Source organism: Lonchura striata, chromosome 9, assembly GCF_050655825.1.
Source record: "Lonchura striata isolate lonStrDom1 chromosome 9, ASM5065582v1, whole genome shotgun sequence".
Lineage (NCBI taxonomy): Eukaryota > Metazoa > Chordata > Aves > Passeriformes > Estrildidae > Lonchura > Lonchura striata.
In genome coordinates, this window is record NC_140711.1 from 23,215,144 (window position 1) to 23,234,002 (window position 18,859).

At 41.9% G+C, this 18,859-nt stretch overlaps 1 protein-coding gene across 6 annotated transcripts in view; it reads right to left on the minus strand.

Moving 5' to 3' along the window:
- Positions 1-350: 350 nt before the first annotated feature.
- The window catches only part of SENP5 (SUMO specific peptidase 5), a 163,242-nt gene continuing 144,733 nt past the window's right edge, over positions 351-18,859 (minus strand). For all 6 annotated transcript variants that reach the window (XM_085587259.1, XM_085587257.1, XM_085587260.1 and 3 more), the window contains 9 exons: positions 17,057-18,630; positions 13,871-13,976; positions 13,596-13,743; positions 12,926-12,973; positions 10,955-11,032; positions 7,530-7,667; positions 5,762-5,845; positions 4,317-4,367; positions 351-4,226 (listed from right to left, as the gene is read on the minus strand). In XM_085587259.1, the coding sequence (XP_085443385.1) occupies positions 4,116-4,226; positions 4,317-4,367; positions 5,762-5,845; positions 7,530-7,667; positions 10,955-11,032; positions 12,926-12,973; positions 13,596-13,743; positions 13,871-13,976; positions 17,057-18,008 (1,716 nt within the window). In that variant the 5' untranslated portion in view covers positions 18,009-18,630 and the 3' untranslated portion in view covers positions 351-4,115. The remainder of the gene's footprint in view (positions 4,227-4,316; positions 4,368-5,761; positions 5,846-7,529; positions 7,668-10,954; positions 11,033-12,925; positions 12,974-13,595; positions 13,744-13,870; positions 13,977-17,056; positions 18,631-18,859) is intronic.

The following is an 18,859-nucleotide window of genomic DNA, read 5'->3' on the forward strand; positions in this document are numbered from 1 at the left end:
CATTAGTGTAGTTTGATCTAGAAAGCAATCTAAGTCCTGTGTATTCTGCTGGCAGATTAGTGTTTTTTAAATGCCACCTTAAAAGAAAGTGTCTAATGCAAGATTTCCACCCTTATTTATGCAATGGGTGACATCTCCAATCTTGTATGTTGTCAGAACTTAAAACCACAGTAAGTTACATCACTGTGAGACAGAGAGCATCATTAGTGTTCAGCTCAGAGTTACTGAACTAATCAGCTGGAGAGGCTTCTCCTAATAACACATCCCAAAACAAGCTGCTACAAACATTCCCTCAAACATCACATTGGTTGCTTTTAAAATTAAAATGAAACCAAACCACTGAAAGAAAATAGGGTTTATGGTAAAACTCAATTTTATTACTGCACAGGAACATGGGCTTCATTCAATGCAAGAGCACACCCACAGTGCACAGTCATTGCTCAGTGGAGTTAACTCTGCAGCACTTTCCAAGGCTTAAATTTTCACGTTGAATTGAGTAAATGCTACAGTAGATAACGCCAATCAAAAGTCTGAGAAAGTAAAGGTAGGTTAAGCATTACACTGGAGATTCAACACAAGCCAGCAGCTCTGTGCAAGCCTGTCTGGCTTAGTGATCAGTGCATGTGAAACATTCAAAATATCACCTTCACATTCAAGAGAGCCAGGTAAGAACAGAACTGCGTATTAGACATCACAAAGGTCCAGCCTCCATTCTGCAAGTACCAGCAGCATCTCTATAGCAGCAAGTACCAATAGGCATCTCTCTACTCACCTTGCAGAATCAAGGCCACACTCTGCATTTATTGATTTGTATCAGGGGCACAGTCATTTAAAACTATAGATAAAAGCAAAGGAAATGGAAACTGCTAATTCATTTTCAATTCTGTTTAAGGTTTATTACAACTCAGGTAGCTTAAATTTGTCACGCACGAGGCAGAGGCTTCACCAGTTCTGGGACTATTTGTATAAATCAGCACAGCGAGACAATCTCTTTGGAACAAGTCGTGAAATTTAAGCATCTGCCAAACCAGTTCAGAGTGATTTATGAAAATCTGAAGATCACATTAATGGAATTGCTAACAGCCATAACTACATCCACATAAATGTGCCTCTCATAATAAAAACACTCTACATAGTTCTGAATGTTTTAAGAACTAGTAAAATGACTACAGATTATGAAGTCCATCTCCTTTAAGGCATCAAAGACATTCTCAAGGAGGAGTTAATTAGTCCAGTTTCACAGGATACACCATTACAAAGCCTGAGATTCTGACTGCCTGTGATTAATTTCAACACTGCACCAACATACTTTGCTTACATTAGATCTGTTTTCAATTTCCCCTCCTTTTTTTTTTTTCAGAGGCCCCTCACTGGTGTGTTCACAGCTGGAGACTCAAGTGCAGCTCCTCTGAGCTGCCCCATAACCAACTGGAACACTTGTCAGGAAACCTCTAGATGACAAGAAAGCACATAAGAAGTACTTTCCAACATGCATGTTTCCCCACCCTGTTCCCCAGTTCACAAGGCAGCAGATTCAAATGCAAGCCCCCTCCCCTCAAACGATCTGGGACACACATGCACTTGCTTCAAAGCACCCACGTTGAACACACAGCTCACAGGAATCCTGAGCTTTGGCTGATGCTCTGGTAAGGGGATTGTGATTAAAGGCTCCTCACAATCTCTCATACAGAGCAAGATGGATGCCTATCAACCAGGAGTAGGCACCAAGCCTTAGGAAACAACTGTGCAGTGTTGCAGCGCATTCCCATGCAATGAAAAATATCCATCAACAAGGCAACTTGCACAGAAAAATAAGGGTCTTTCTTTGAGGCATTGAGCCTCCCAGGCTGGTGGTCTCACAGGACACCTTTCAAGCTTCCTTACCAAATTGCTCAGGTTCTGAAAATAAAAGCAAATTGCTCATGCAGTTCTTTTTGTTCCACTTCCTTTCTGCCAGGAGTCTTACTTGAAAATAAAGCCTTGCTTTCATGCACCCAAAATGGCACCACCTCCACATCTCTTCCTGGCCACCCAATTCTGTGTACTCCTTCATACTGGGATACACGTTTAGTAGCAGGTTATACTGAGGTAAGAACTGTCCTCTGGGTTAGCTGTGGCCTCAACAGCTGTCCCACCACATAAGCACTGGAACCATTCAATGTGACACCAGTGCACAGAGAAGATGAGAGTGGCAGCACTGGCTTGTATGTGCTACCCCACAGGAGGAACTACATCCCTAGTTTCAGTTTTCATGGAAGTCACCCTGCACTGCTCACAAGCACTCACCTCAAGAAGATGCTGCTGTCCTGTTAGTTACACCTCAGGGAAACACAAATAAACCACGTGCTGTGGGGTGCTCTGCACCATACAGTGGGCAGATCTGTGTTGCCTATCTGGGTTTTAGGTTCTTTCTGATTCATTAAGTTCCTCATTTAAATTATCTAACCAAGTGCTTAAGGCTTTCCTTATCTTGCTAAATTAAGCCAGTCCTTGCCAGCTGCCAACAAGGGGAAGTGGGAACACGCAAGGATACTGCAGGAACTCCTTCTCCAGCACAGCAGTGTGCACGTGCTTCCACTTCCTGGCCTGACTGTGCTTGGCACTCCCTCCCTTCTCCCTCCAGTCATCTAGGAGGGATTTGCACCTGGCTTAGCTCAAGTCTGAATTAATTTGCAAGACAGGGAAGTCAAAGTAGTTTTCCTCCATCAGAACCAGGGCTATGGATGGACACAAAGTGAAGCTGTGCAGCAGATGATGTTTAGCAATGAAAATACTTTTCCTCTGGGCTCATTCCTGTATCTGGCAGAAAAATGCAGCAAAGACATTTGCCGGTGTAGCAGCGCCAGACAACAATCTCTTCAAATAGAAGTAGCTCTCTTCAGCAAGGAGCACATCACAGTTTACAGACCAAGGTGAAAGCCCAGCAGATCCACCACTCTCACTCACCCTTTGCCCAGCACAACAACCCTGTGAAGGTCAGGGCTGGGCTCATGGGCTCCCACCCCTCTGGAGCAGGGTGACATCACCTCGCTGTGTGCGCACTGAACCCGCCACAAGTGCTGCAACTCCCAACCAGACCCATCGGTGCTACTGGACACAGACAAAACCAGGGATGTTCGACACAATCAAACAGCAGATGCAGAAGAAATTAATTAATTTACATTTGAACAAAAGCAAAAGCCAGCAGGAGGTTAAAGACAACAAGCTTTGAAGACAGAGCTGAAGGGAGAAATTGTACATTTTCACCGCATATCATGGATCTGAGAAATGACTCAAAGCCATCTGAGATGTAAACATTTACTGCCAAGGAGTTTATCTTGCTATCTAAGCTGTGACTCTTCAGGGCCAGCTTCATAATTCTCCTTAATGCACACATCATGAAGACTTCTGCAGCATCTAGGAACTTACCATCCATCTGACTGACTGAACACTTCTGTACTTTCTATTATACAGACAAGTGCTGAAGCTTTATTTGTGCAAAGACTGCTTTTTATCTATAGGGACAGGCTGATAATGACAGCCAGGTAAATGCTAACAGAACAAACTTTATTAGCAACCTGAACTATTTGAAAAAGGGTCTTCACAAATTAAAGCTGTAGATGACTTTAGCCACCCTAAAATGTGGTATCCAGTATTACACAGCCACAACAGGGACAATGGAACTATCAAATACATTCTAGCTGTTCTTTTTATGGCATTGATTTTTTTTTTTTTTATACATTCAAAGCATTATTGCATCAGAAAACATATCATGCATCTTTATTTTTCAAAAAAAATTCACCTGTATTTGTCATTTCTAACTACACCTCAAAGGTGCCCCAAATCTACCGTTTCATGGTTTTAGTTGCATGCTTTGCCTATATGCATGCTGAAATAATAAATATTAAATACAGGAAAGAACATAAGAGAACCAAACTGACATTAGGAATAGTCTATGGCAGCTCTATTATGTTCTGCCAGTTAAAGAACTTTGCAAAAGATTGAGGTAACAACAGTGGCCACACCACTCAGCTGAGAATCGCTCAAAATTCATGGAAATTTTCAGAAATTCAAGTACACAAACACCAGCTGCAACTTGTCAGAAATGCCAGAGAAATTAGGTTGGCTGCATTTTATTAGTCTATTAGCTGGCGTTCACACAGCTCCTTGTAAATCCTTTTTCTCACTCGGGGCATATCTTCCTGGGAGAACTGAAAAGGCTGGTCTAAGGCGAGGCACTTGCAGTACTGGGGAAAAGGAAAAGGCTTGGTTGAAAAAAAGGACATTTACTACATGAACAATACAGGCCATTGATTTTTAGATAAGAATACTCTTACCTGGAGCACAAAAACCCCACAGTCACTGTCATTTTTCTGTTGTGGAATGCACTGAAAGGAAAGGAAACAACCAGAGACACATCAGATCCTTATCCTTTTACTTACTTAGATCCTTTCGTTCTCTAACTCCTGCTTAAAGTCCAAAAGGAGATTCAGCAGAAGGATTAGCTGTCTCATGCTCAGAGAGAGCTATTCGGCAGCTCCAGAAACTGGAGTTGTAATTACTTCCTCTCGTCCCAAACTTTGCAAGGTGACACTCAACACCTTGTTAGAATAACACCTAATATTTAGAAAAATATATAGTGTAGGACAGAAAATAAATTATAAGTCTTACTTTCAAGTTTATTTTCTTTTAAGTGACCTACACAGAACAGCTTCTCAATTAGTTTAAATAAATGTTTGTACAGCATTATCTACTTTACACAGGACAAAACTATATCAGCAAAGTCACACAGGCCTAGAGGAAGATTACTCTCAGCATCCATGCTACCAGCAGTGGCCTTCCTCCCCCAGCCACACCAAAAGGTTTCAGAGAACATGACAAATGATTCATCACTAGGCAACAGGGCTGAGCAAGGCAGTCTCAAATGATAACTTTCAACCTTCATTATTTCCTCAAACATGCTCAATTTTGATATGCAGAGCTAAAAAGTCCCAATCACTAGTGCTATTATGTCTCTGGCACTTGAAAAGGCAAAGTAATTGTTTTTTCTCAACTCCCAGATCTTCTGCCTCACAGAATGCCAGAGGATGAACTGACTGCACAGGTTGTGCATGAGTGCAGAGAAGAATCATTTTATCATTGTATCAGCATCTAAAAATAAATCTGTGCAAGGAGGGAGCTGTTGGAAGTATGTCTAGTGTGCAATGACCTGTTTTATATCTTTGGAGCCATTATGGGATGGCTACGCAAATTACATATTCCCTCATTTACACTACACACAAGTTATTCCCTTTTATTGTTGCCAGACTTTGTTTACTTGCGATCAAACGCAATGTGCCACAAACAGCCCTGGAGACCAAAGCCCTCTATCCATAGCAAACATAAAATATCAGCAGTAGCAACACCAGCCTGCTCCCTCCCGCACCAAAGCCCATCCATTCAGAACAGCCCTTTCAGGAGAAGGGGGGCAGCTGAGTGTCCAGCTCAGTCAGCCCTTGACCTTGTGTCATTATGGACACCAGCTGCAGGCTTAGCTGTGCACACATTTAATTGTCCAAAGAAAGGCTCAGATCACCAAGCCATTTGCAAAAAGTGCTAAAGCCCTGGTGGGAGCTGAATGACCAACAGAGCTGGAATTCCCATGTGTAACTACCTGCATCTCTCCCAGTACCCTCTATGTGGGCAGCATGAACTCATTTACTACTGGTACAAATATATGAATTTAGAAGCGGCTTCATGAAATCTCCCACAAGGCCCCAGGGCTCAAAGTGCTGCCATTTACCTTTGTCACAGCAGTCTGCCAACCCTGAAGGAACTCGGGGCGATTCTTCTCTTTTGCTTCAGTCAGCAAATACTTTCGAATGTTCTTTAAAGAAGAAAGGAAAAAGAAAAAGCAACATTATTCACCCACTAAAGAACAGGAGAGAAACACTGACTGCTTGGTTGGTATCCTTCTGACAATGAGGACAAATTTCAGGTGAGCATTAGGAGCTGAGCTAAAATCTAGAGGCAAAAAAATGAACTCTGGTGCGTACTGTGCCTTCTACCATCAAGGTTCATTTTAGTCTATCAAGGGGAGGTCCAACACCCCTCAGCCACAAGGTACACTGCTCTACTTCATACCCGACTAGCTGTGGCACCCAGGGACAAGGTCAGAGTGCTCCCAGACATGCAGAGAAAAACAGAGCAGCCTGGCATGTGTTTTTTCCTGGCTTACTGGCTGACACCAAGGCCCTTACGTTCAATACGACTGCATTTTCCTTCTGAAATCTCAATACAAAACGCTCGAGTTCTGCAGCTAATCAACAAAGCTCCAGGGAGAGTTTTAGTGACATACAGGAAAAAAAATAGGCTGACACAAGCGAAGAGAAGGAAGCAAGATAAATGAGACTATGGTCTTGGGTTAAGCAAATCTTACTTCTCTATAAACAGACTGGGCATTTATAGCACAGTTTAAACACTGCAGCACAGAAATATTCACTCTAGTGTGTGGATCACAGTGAATTTTGGGGTATTGCTCCCCTCCTACCCCTACAACAGGCAGAAATAAAATTTCCTCATGTCTGTGAGAGACTCAGGTGCAAATGCCTTGCCTGGAATGGGATGGCACAGATCAGGTTGCAAGGCTGCAGAAGAGACCGTAGGGCTGCCGAGAGGGATGGTTGGTTCATGCTGCACATTCACAAGCTAGAGAGCATGAGATCTCTTGCTCCCAGGACAAACATTAGCTTCATCCTCAGCAAATGCCAGTAGGCATAGTGTCTTCATTCAGAAGTCCTAGCTGGGAACTCTCCTGGGTACAATAATTACTACTCTTCAGTAAGTCAACAACTACACACAGTTAAAAGTAGAGGGCTGCTGCATCAAGCAAGCAATTAAGTTGACAAAATTAGCTTTTGTAAGAGGGTCATTACAATTTGCTAAGCCCAGCAAAAAATTCCTGGCTGTTCTTTATCAGGAAGACTGATAATTTAACTCCAGTGTTCAGGTTGCAGCCCTGAAAAGTTGCTGGTTGCTGAGCTCTAACCAGAGGCCAACACCCCGTTTCAATGCAGGACAAGGAAAAAGGCCACACGCTGTTAATAGCACAGTAACACATAAACCCCACTGGGCAACACTTTGGCATCTTCAGTCCTGTGCTCTCACCCAGGCAACCTATCTCCTAAAGGACCACAATTTATCATTTATCCTAAACACAAGTCCTTTAACAGATGAAAGAAATGCCCCACTCTCCCTGGGGTGGTTCTGCTTCCCCAAGGCTTTGAGCTCCTGCTTTTTGTGGGAGTGCCAAGTAGAGTCACCAAAGCTGTGCTGATTACATGGTCAGGCTAATTGGGCAATAGGCAGTTTGACCTCAGCTCCTGGCTCTGGTGTGACCCTCAAGCTCTGTGCTTCAGACTCCTCAGCAGGACAGGCTGATTCTCATTTTATACACAGCAAGACAATGACAGACATACCACATTTAAAGTTTATGGCTGAACAGAAACGAAGGGGGAGTGTTTTGTTTAAGAAAACAGTTCAGACTTTGCAGACACAGCTGCCACTCTTACCTCTACACAAAACTTAAAATGAATGCCTTGGGAATCATAAAATGAAATAATTCGACTGGGGATGTTCACAGTAATGAGGGACCAGTGGACTTCCAGGTGAATAGGAATTAACAAGAGAGTCTTCTTAAACAAGTCCACCTGGCAAAAAGAACAACATATATCACAGAAAGTTCCACAGGCAGAAAGCAAAGCAAGAGATTAATTGTATCCAAGTTTCCTCTCTGCCACTCCATAACTGAAATCTTTTTCCCCCTTCACTCTTTCACCACATTCTTCATATTTATCTAATACACAATGTATTAGCAGGCACAAAAATACAGTTACAGTCCAGAAAGTGGCTGAGGAACCTTGTACAGTATCAGAATTAATCACTACTGTATTTGTGACAAAATCCTGCTCATGTTGCACCACAACATCTGTGTTGAAGTGTGATTTCTTAGGTAATGATAGCAATAAAATCAAGCCTCAGTTTAGGTTAGCTCTTCTTCTCTTCAGTAATGATGCTTGTCCAGTGTGAGCACCACTCATTTCTATCAGAGCTGCTGATAGAAATGAGTAGGTAACAGACCTCGGGGCTGTTGATGAGAAGCTCAACACAATGCAGCCATGTGCATTCACAGCCCAGAAAGCCAACTGCATGCTGGGCTGCATCACAAGCAACAAGGCCAACAGGTCAGGGAGGAGATTGTGCCCTTCTACTGCTCTCATAGACCACACTTGAAGTGCTGTGTCCTGCTCTGAGCTTCCATATGTAAGAAGGAGGTGGACCTGTTGGATCAGGTCCAGAGGAAGCCAAAAAGATGTTCAGAGGCCTGGGGTACCTTTGCTATGAAGACAGACTGAGGGCTTGGGGCTGTCCAGTCTGGAGAAGGGAAGGCTCAGTAGAGACTTTATAGCACCTTCTAGTACCTGATGGGCTACAACAAAGCTGGAGATGGACTTTGGACAAGGGCATGGAGGGAATGGCTTTAAACTGACAGAGGACAGGTTTAGATTAGATGAAAGAAATAAATACTTAGATGTAAGAAAGAAATTCAGAAGGTGTACACCCTGTGAGGGTGGTGAGACACAGGCACAGGTTATGCAGAGAAGCTGCAGCTGCCTCACCCCCAGGGGTGTTCAAGGCCAAGCTGAATGGGACTTGGAGCAACCTGGGATAGTGAAAGGTGTCCCTGCCCATGGCAGACGGGCAGAACTGGATTATCTGTAAGGTCTCTTCCAACCCAAACTATTCCATTATTCTATGAAGAGTCTGTAATTACAAATACCCCACAAAACCAGCAAATTTGCAGTTTGACCTCTTCTGCTCTAACACAGGCTCTGGGACTTCCCAGAGGAAAGCAGAGGAGTGCAGGATGCTTTGGTGAACAGAGGAAAGGAGGGCAAGAAGGTAGAGCAGATTCATCCTTTCTCAAAGCTAACTTTGTAGCAGATGTACTGTGGTCACAGGCAAGCAAACAAGGGAAAAGGTCTTGAAGTACAGAACAAGTAGATCAGATGCAACACCCCCAGTGTCTGTATGGCAGATGAGCCCTTATGCTTTTGGAAGCCAGCCAAGCCAGGGCCTTTCATGATCTTCCTTCTCCTAGCTCCTCTTGAAAGAAGTGTCTAATTACTGGGGTTTTGGTGGCACAGTCCAGAAAATAAGCAAAAATAGAATCCTGAACTAAATGAACTCATCCTGTGGGAAGATTTCTAAGCTTTTTTCCTGTTTTTTTAAGCACTGTGCAATTTGAACAGTACATAATTGCAACACTACTGGCAAGGGCAGGTCTTTTGTAGGAAAGAAAAGTCTATTTCTTGAGTAACAATGGGAAGTTGAAGAGACAAAAAGGTGTGGGCATTCACAGCAGTTATCAGCCGAGCCTGGCTCACAACAGTCCTTTGATTGTGACAAGCATCGACCCTGCTCCCACCTGCAGAAACTGCTTCCTGACTGGATTACAGCACACTGATCCATCACTCCTGGAGAGAAGCACAGGGATGTCAGCCAGCAGCAAGCTGAGACCACAAAGGAAAACTGGAATAAGAGAAATGAACTACATCTTCTGTGATGTCCAGTAACAGCAGAGCCACACAAAACTCAAGGGTCCTCATGTGGCCCTAGTTGTGGGATTACTGCAGGTGTGCAATCCTACAGCAGAAGAGTAGAAACGGGCAGCCAAAAGTTTGTCTTTAGTTATGAACTGATGTACAGGAAGAGTGGTGGAAACCCAGATTCACTTCACCATGAGAGCAGAGTCAGCTCTGTGTCACAACAGTGAACCAGAAGTACCAGTGTGATGGGTGATCAGAAGGGACAGACACTAACAGGAGCTCTGAAACCACTGCAGAGCCAGCACAGGATATCCTGTATCCCAGGAGAAAACATTTACAAAACATGGTGCAATACTCTGGTGTGTTTAAAGAGCAGAAACAAATTCCCCTTAATTGCACACTGCAGGATGAAAGAGTCTACAGAATCCTTCTCATAGAAACTGCTTAGTTCTCATTCTTGATTGAGAGATTCTTTAGGAGTTTAAGTGTAAATATCTAAAAATTGTCCTGTCTCATCAGGTACCTCTCAGCAGCAACTACAATACAGATCCTGCTTCCAGAATCTACCCTAATTTTGGGAGATTTTACAAAACTTGGATTGCTGGAGAAAAGGAATGTTTAAAAAATAATATGTGAGAATATTAAGCACTGATATTCCATCTCTCTTTAAAGAGATTTTTAATAAATTATATGAATAGATTTTATATTTGGATAATGAGTTCATCTCTAGCATTTCACAGATGTGTGCTATTTAAGTACTTCTGCAGAAAGATCATATATTCAAACACGGCCTTTTATTAGTCTTGCCTCATCTCCCATATTAGAAAGGACAAATGTTCATAGGAAAAAAAAAGGAAAAAAGGGAGTATTTCTTTTTGCTTTAGCTATCCCTGAAAATATCACACCCATGATTTGGTGTGGGTTCTGGAAGGCAAGGTGAATTCTGTTCTCGTGGTTCTCAAAAGAGAACAACAGTCTGGCTTATTAACCATGGGTCTCTTTTTTGCTTTCTAGTACCTGGTATGTGTTACTTGGAGTAACAATTTGATTTTGTCAGAGAATGCCAGGTTGAGATAAAAGAAGAACCAGAATTAAGTCTGCTCTCCTGTAGATTAGTGTACCTGGCACTGTCAGGAGCAGTAAGAGACATTTCTTGCAGTTAAATTAACAACTTGCATGAACATACACAAAGAGATAACCTCCCACTGAAGATTTAGCCATTCCAAGTACAACATACGAACTTGAGTAGTGCCACACTACTATTTTCATCAAGCCCTTCTCACTTTGTACAGCTCCTTTGCAAATAGCACACTGTAACCCAGCTTCAAGTTAGTGAGTAAGCCCAGACCAGCAGAACCCCAACACTGATGACAACATTTTAAAGGTACCTTTTTAGTCCATCGTTTTACCCCATTATACCCTTTGGTTACGAGCTGTCTATGAAAAAAGCTGTTAAAGAAATGAACCTAAAAAAAAAGAGAGAGAGAGAGGAGCAATGAGCACAGAAATTTTCATGCACAGTCATTCCCCTTCCCCCAGGATAATTTATACAAAACAACTTGTAATGAGGCAATATTTAATGTAGGTTTAGAAACAGAACCCCAGTAGGGACAAACAGAGGCTTTGCCAAACCTCAACTCTTACTGTTCTTCAGCAAGCTAATAAAATAAGCCTTATTTCCCTATAATATATCATGTGAGCCACTGCAGCATTTATATCTACATTTTTGCATCTCCAGGCATATCATGTTTAATTTTTTTGCTGGGGACAGAATTGGGAGAAAAACACCAGGACAAGGAGTTAGTTTTTGTTATTCTTTACAGGGGTCAAGGAAGAGAACACTGGACTGGAAAAGCAGGGGTGGTGGAGAAGGGAGTAACTTCTGGCTTTAGTTGCTGGAAGCTGAGACTCAGAAGAAGAAAATTGATCAAAACAGTTATGAGATTTAGCCCAACAACATTGTCTTTGGCATTCAACTCTTATGACATGAACAATATTCTGCTATTGAGAAGTATTTTTAAGGTATGATTGATCCATTTGGTAAGTGAAAACCAACATTTATGAAAAAAAAATGTAGGCTTATAAAAAAAAAATTAGCTTCAAGTTAACACTATTATTTCCTGTGCTTAGCTTCTTGCAATTATACTAACAGATTAATACAAATAGAAATCTGCAACATCTGTTTTTAATAATTCTGCTAGTGTAGAGGTGGTAGAAGGCTTGAGCTGTTACTTGAAAAAAAAAGTTAGAAAAATTCAGCATCTGAGAACACAGTCTAATAGCCATTAGCTATGCCAACAGACTTCAAAACCACATTCTGAGGTGCCAGCACAAAATCTCCCATGAGGATTTCAATTATGCACTAGGAAGAAAAAGCAGACACAAGCAAACAGATACAATCTCCAATACCCCTAGCCTAGCACACTCAGGAAATATGGAGAATACTAATGAAGAATCACCATCACATCCAATCAAAGCAACAACGCTCTTTCTTCAGAGCTTGAAGATTTTAAGTTACATTGTGCAGAGCTCATCTAAGAATGGCTTTGTTTGGTTCTTCCTTTGTGGTCTCACCTGAAAACTATTCTGTCCCTAAACAGATGGGTTTTTATAATTGTCACTGCTGCAAATTTAGTCACAAAATGGGGGGGGGGTTGTTATCTTGATTACTTTTTTTTTTTGCTTTCTTTCTCTCAATTGCCACCAACAGTCAGGCACTGCAGTTGCAAAGCTGTAAGCATTCTGAGGAGGATGCACAAAACAGAGTCTTGCAGAGTCAATACTGCCAAGGAACCAAGCAGCTCCACACAAATTCACATTCACCAGGCAGGCAGCTGACACAGCTTGAGCTGTTACAGCCCCCACAGCTATGAGGTGGGTGGGCGGGTGAGTGCAAGCAGCACATGTGCATGGTTCAGATGCTAACACTCATGGTTTGTCATCTCAGCAGAAATCCATCTCCATCAAAAATTTCAGCTGAAACACCAGCCTGGTGAGCAAAGGCATGAATACAGCACTTGAGAAGCAGATAAGCTGGAAACAGAAACCTCTAGGGAAGTAAAGAGAGTGGGATGGGCCAAAACAGGGCACGTGTCTTCTACAGGTACATCAGTGACATTAGGCTACCACAGAGACCACCTGCAGAGCTAATACAGTCAGTTCCTGAAACAAGAGCAACAGCATTGAAAAGGGAAAAGGAAAGGTAGAAAATTTGAGCAGCACATAACAACAAATTATAATGGAACCACTCAGGCCATCGTTGAGTTGAATCCTCATTCTATATCCAAAGTGTGCAAAGTTTCACCCTCCCCTCTCCATCTCTCATTAGGTACACTGGTGTAATAACAAAACCCCCTCACCTTTTCAGGGACTGCATCCATTACGAGTTCACCATACATGTTAATTATCTGAAAGAGTTAGTAAATAGTTAAATACACACATCACAATTTTCTAAGACCCAAATTCACAAGTGCCCATAAAACATAGGTCCCTAGCCACTTAAATCAGCAATATGGAGAAGAGCCTTAAGAGCCACATTGTCTAAAGGACAAGCACTCCGCAACTAATAGTGGTCATCGTGGAGAGAGACTGTAACTGGCTGCTTGAAGTCTGCCTCAATCTTAAATGTAGTTTAATTCAATTTAGATCTACTAGTGCATGCTCTGGGCTCTGAAGCCTTCCTGGTTTTTTGGCTGTGGGCTACAGTTTGCTGTTTCACTCTGTCATTCTTGTAATCTGCTCAAGCTTCAGGATGGGGAAAGTTATTAAAACCTATATGAGTAGCCACTATTTTATCAAAATAGTCCAACATCATTTGTTCAAAAGGCACCAGTCTAATTGTCACACCTCCCAGCTTCCTGACTTACTGCACCTGTCACACTGTAAAAGCTGCCCACCACTCCTCTTACTTGTGAAGTGTAAAGTAAGGACAGCCCACCTGTAATGCCAGCAGAAGGTATACAACTGGAATTCTAATATAAATGGGCTAAAAAGGGTTAGGGAAACACATAAACACCAAGCATCTCTGACCTGGTCATTCAGCCAGTTCTGGCCTTCCAGTGTAGCCAAATCATCCATATCTAGCATGTGCTTATTATAGAAGACCCGGAAATTACAAGTGGAGGTTTTTGGATGTTTTTCCCGATACTTCATGATTTCCCTGGTGATAAAAGGTTTTCTAAAACAGGATTGAAAAGGCAGAGAAAAATCAAGGCAAGGTCATGTCAGATGGATTCTATTCTGCTAGTTGTTAGACAGCAGTAGCAATGCAAGTGATTTGCTCTTTACCAAGAGGTGCTACACACCTATGGGAGAAATCTTCATTAAAGACTTCTTTTAATCTTCCCATGACATCTTTTTCACACAGTGGTACTAAACTGCCATATTTCTTCATAACTTCATCTAGGAATCCTTTAAATATACCAGAAAAATTAAAGTGCAAACATATAAAAAGCTCCTGAGTTCACCAATCCAATAAAGCTCTCAGTTCTTACAGGTACAAGCAGCAGTCATTCTGCACCCAACCAACACACAGCACCACCACACATGGCAAGTACATATTTAAGAAAACTAAGCTCAAATTGGCAACATAAAATAAAAGCGGGGGTAGGGGAAGAAGGACAAAAATAAAAATGCATGAATCTGATCACTCAGCTTCACAGGAAAAGATCAGCCCCTGTTTTTGCCATACACATACATATCCACAGCAAACTAATTATACCAGTGCTAGAGAAGAATCCATCCCCTTCCCTGCTTCAATTAGCATTTTAAATCATTTTACTGCAACGTGAAAAGCCATCAGTTCCTGCAACAGGTTTCATTGAAAAGCCAGTATCCTGTCCTTATGGCAGGCAGAATGACTCTCCTCAAATGCAGGCAGCTGGAGCTGGCAGTGTTTGCAGCCTGCTCAGTTCCGCTGCCGCACCACAGTGCACGGAAAAGACGCCAGAGACTCCCAGCAAGTTTAACTCCTTTACCCTTGTCTCCTAGGGATGGCATTTAAGGTGACACAGACAACCATGTCAGCCTGTCATTGCCCAGGAAAACACTGAGCAACCACACCAGAAAAAGATATTAACTTGGAAATAATGAAGAGATGAATGCTGAAGAATTGAAAAACCTAGGAAATAGATTTTTTTCTTTCTCAAACACAAGACTGGAACACTGGAGATATAAATTCCACACGAGCATCCAAAACCACTCTGCAAATGAAAGAGAATGGAGAACAGGATTTCAACACTTGAAAAAAGATCAAGTTCTCCAGCTCTCTGAAAATGAATTTTCAGATGTAGCAGAAAACATGTGTTCTGTGTACAGAAAGCTGGATCTGATCAGAGTCCAGGAAAACTGCACTAATCCAAAGTCCAGGACTCCTCTGAGACTGGGGTGAGATTGCAGGGCATCACTGGATAAGGCACTGTGTGCTTACTAAGGTTTTAAGAACATTTCCTAGAAACTTTCAAGATCAGGATAGGAGAAAATATGACAAGAGAAAGACTGGACAGAACAAGTGTCAGAAGATCAGCACTAAGAATAAAAACTGAAGGAAAGAGACCAAGAAAAAACCCAAAATACAATGAGCTGAGAATAGCAGTGAAGATATAACAAGAAGTGTGACAGAAGGAAGGAAGGGAGGAAGGATTGAAGAACAAGATCAAACCACAATGAAGCATTCATTCTTCATGGGAAAAGAACCTTCTTGCAACTCTACCACACTTTTGCCTAACAGCTTTTATCCCTTACATCTTAGTACACTGTGTCAAGGAAGATGTTTCTCACTCTGGCTAGAAGTCTAGCTAGACAATGCATGGGACTTATGAGTGTACCTTATTCTGTTTAAATATGTAAAATTTTTTAAGATTTTTTATTAATGCACAGAGGAAGGATTGTTCTTGTCATTCCACCTAAAAGCAGCAAAGCTCCAGACCTCCAGCACTACTGACCTCACTTGGGCTGATTTAACTCAAGGAAGAGAATACAAAGTTCAGCCTTGGGGCAAAATCAGATATCCATCATGAACAGGATTTACCATGGGGCTGTTTGATACCTAATAGCACTTCTGAATGCGCTAAGCATTGCAGCCCATTAACGTCGAGTTCAGCTGCTGCAGAGAAACTCAAAACCCAAGAGCAGCCCTAACACTTGCACCTCCTTCATGTTTCTACCCCAGGAACTTCTGCCAGGTTAGCACTATCTTTTAGGGTGCAGTTAATTATTAACAACACTCTTAAACACATGAGAACTCCTGTACAGAGTTACACCACAACTAAAATTCTTCTTTACAGCTTTTCAGCTGAGAAAGCGCAGAAATACCATACTATCAGACCACAAAACTTTAACCTTTGCCACCCTGACACAACCTTGGATCTTTCCTTTTATAGAAGGACTACTCCTCTTTTTCTGATGGACAAACTTTAAAATTCCATTGCAGAAGTGATCTCTTCCCTGGGTTACCACAGTTTCTCTCAATTTCTCACAGGGCATCTGGTCCTTGTGGGATCACATAAAGCCAGTGACAGAGGTACACCTCCCACACTAACAGATATCTGTACAGATACAGATGTGGAGAGCTAACTCCTCTCTTGGAGTTCACTCTCTCCTTCTTCACATTTTGCTTTAGAGAAATAAATTGCAAAACTGAAGGATAAACAGGCAGAAAAATCAGAGCACATCAAACTTCAAGCAATTCCTTTAACACCCACCGACACCAGCTTTAAGTTTATGGGACTCTAAAAAGCTAATTTCTCCAAAGGAAATTATCAGAACATCTCTGAAGTTACACTGATGCTACAAGATGGCACAACGTGTTAGCTTACTGCTCCTTACTCTGTCTGTAAAAAGCTGCTACACATAAATAAGACACCAATTACTATTTTTATCATGCTTCTCTTTAGAGAGACTATCGAATACTGCATGCTCAGCATAGCACAAAAAAACCACTAAAGCCTTTTTGCTGAACCTTTGCTAAGACCAGTTTTTTAAAAAATATTGTCTCATAGGATTCATTAAACTTACTCTATGAACAACTGGAGAGAAAACTAAGGGACAATGAACAGTCTTTGGCTATTAAAACCTAAGTTTAAGTGATTTAGTGAGCAAGAGAAGAGAGTAGAAGGGTAGAAGGAAGCATTAGATTTTAAAAAAACAAATTAACAATTGTCAACCACTTAAAAACCTGAACCTTTTGATTCCACATGATAAGACATTTAAAATTTCTATCAACAATTTTCTGCAGATTCCAATTAAACTACATTGTATTCTCTAAAACAAAATAATCTTAAAATAGCTTGTCAGATAAACATTCATTTGTCCCTCCTTCATGCAGCTCTCCTCTTTGCAGCCTCATTTAATCAAATGTTATGCTAAGTGACCTTTACAATTCAGAGTAAGAAACCAGTTTTATAAAGGATTTAACACAATATATAAACTCCACAATACATGCAGCAGTTTTCAGGAACTCCTGGGTGCCCTAAGATATTTTAAAGGTATACCACAAAGCCACGTTGCCAACTGCTCATCAGCCACCCGGGAAGTTTTCTGACTGTTCCTTCTGCCTCCCTTCCGAGCTCCTGATTTCAGTCCTGTGCTTTCTGGTGAAGGCTCCTCCAGAGGACTTTTACAATAAGGGTGATCTAGTAATTTTGAACTAAAAATGTCCAAGTTTAAGGAGCTTTCTACTTCCATCTGGCTAGAGCTGTCCTCATTCTGTGTCAGCTCCATGGATAAAGGTCCATTTGCAAAATTGTCACTGACATCAGAATCCTGCAAGGAGGATTGCAACAGAGTCATTCCATCTACACCCACAACCTCCTTAGATTCTGCACCATCTTGATCTGAAACAGCAACTTCTTTTCCTGTCACAGAGACAACAATGTCAGAGCAATAATCCTCTGCAAGAGCCCCGTTGGTCTCCACCTGGTGCAAGGTTTCTCCCTCTGGAGAAGCTCTAACATGCAGTTCTGGTGGGACAGCATCCACACTGCCACCCTGCCCTCCGGATTCTGGATCTTCAGAACACGGCGCAGCAGACACATCCTGTGTGTGGCAGATCTCAGGTGCACATATTTCATTCTCCGTTCCTAAAGATTTGGGTGTATTATTGTTCATATCTGATAAGCTGTATCGCTTCCAAAGACGCTTACTTTTAGATTTCCAGGAGGAAAACAAATTACACAATCCACCTTCGAAATCCCGCTGAAGCGATTCTTGATGGTCCCTTGTAACTTTCTGCACCCACCTTCGCTTGATTTTTCTTAATTTGCAAGTTTTGCCTCTTGCTCGAAGTTTCGGGAATTTTATGATTCTATACCGAAACCTAACCATAGAAAGTTTCTTATGCATCATAAATAAAAATCTCTTTTTTACAGTATGATGGTTAAATTTGGACCTCTTTAGAGCTGTCAAGGGGCCACAAGTTCCATTCCACTCCCTTTGCAACAGCATTTCCTTTTATAGTTGTTTAAAACTACCAGGACTGTGTTGCCCTCATCATTATTGCTCTCCTCCACACTATATACAAAACCACCTTTCTTTACAGGTAAGGCAGCACCTTCCAGCGAGCCACATGAGACATACTGGATATGGCCAGAGATGCTATTGAGAACAGCAACAGTTTCAAATTCTTCATTCAAGGGATCTTCACTCTGAAAGGATTCATTGTTGAGTTTCTTTACTACTTCTCCAGACAAGCTTTCAGCTTCGTGATAGGGACAGGATCTTTTTGCTCTCAGCAGTTTTGTAATGAAAGCTGTATAATTCAACAGTAGGTTTTGGACAGGTTTCTGCATTTAGAAGCACAACAGGAGCCCACCTGCTTTGGAGATCAAGTGTCTTCCTTCTGCACCACAGTATTCTGTACAGTTTGTTGCGATTTAAATTCACAAATAGCTGGGCACTCTGTCTTTTCTTCTAAGTTAGGAAAACTTGCTTTTTGAAGCATTATTTCCCAAGCTTCCCAAAACCAGTGGTCCATCTTCCAGACTGGGCCAGCAGCTGACTTCTTTGCCAAAGCAAATGTCTTCTATGGTTTTTCATTTTTCTGCTGCATTATGATCTTCAAAAACAGCTGAAAGAGTAAGGGAAATTAATTTAGAGTTATCTGGACTGTAACATAATAGCAAAACAGTAAGGCACATCCCTCAGGCCACATGCCTATCTAAAATTCCATCCCTCCTCCAATCACAACCCCACCTTCCCTAAGACATTCTCACTTCCACCAAAAGGAAAAATAAGTAATGGCTGCAAGGGTTCGGTGTGTAAACAGGCTTTCCTCATTTACCTTCCCTAGAGGTAGA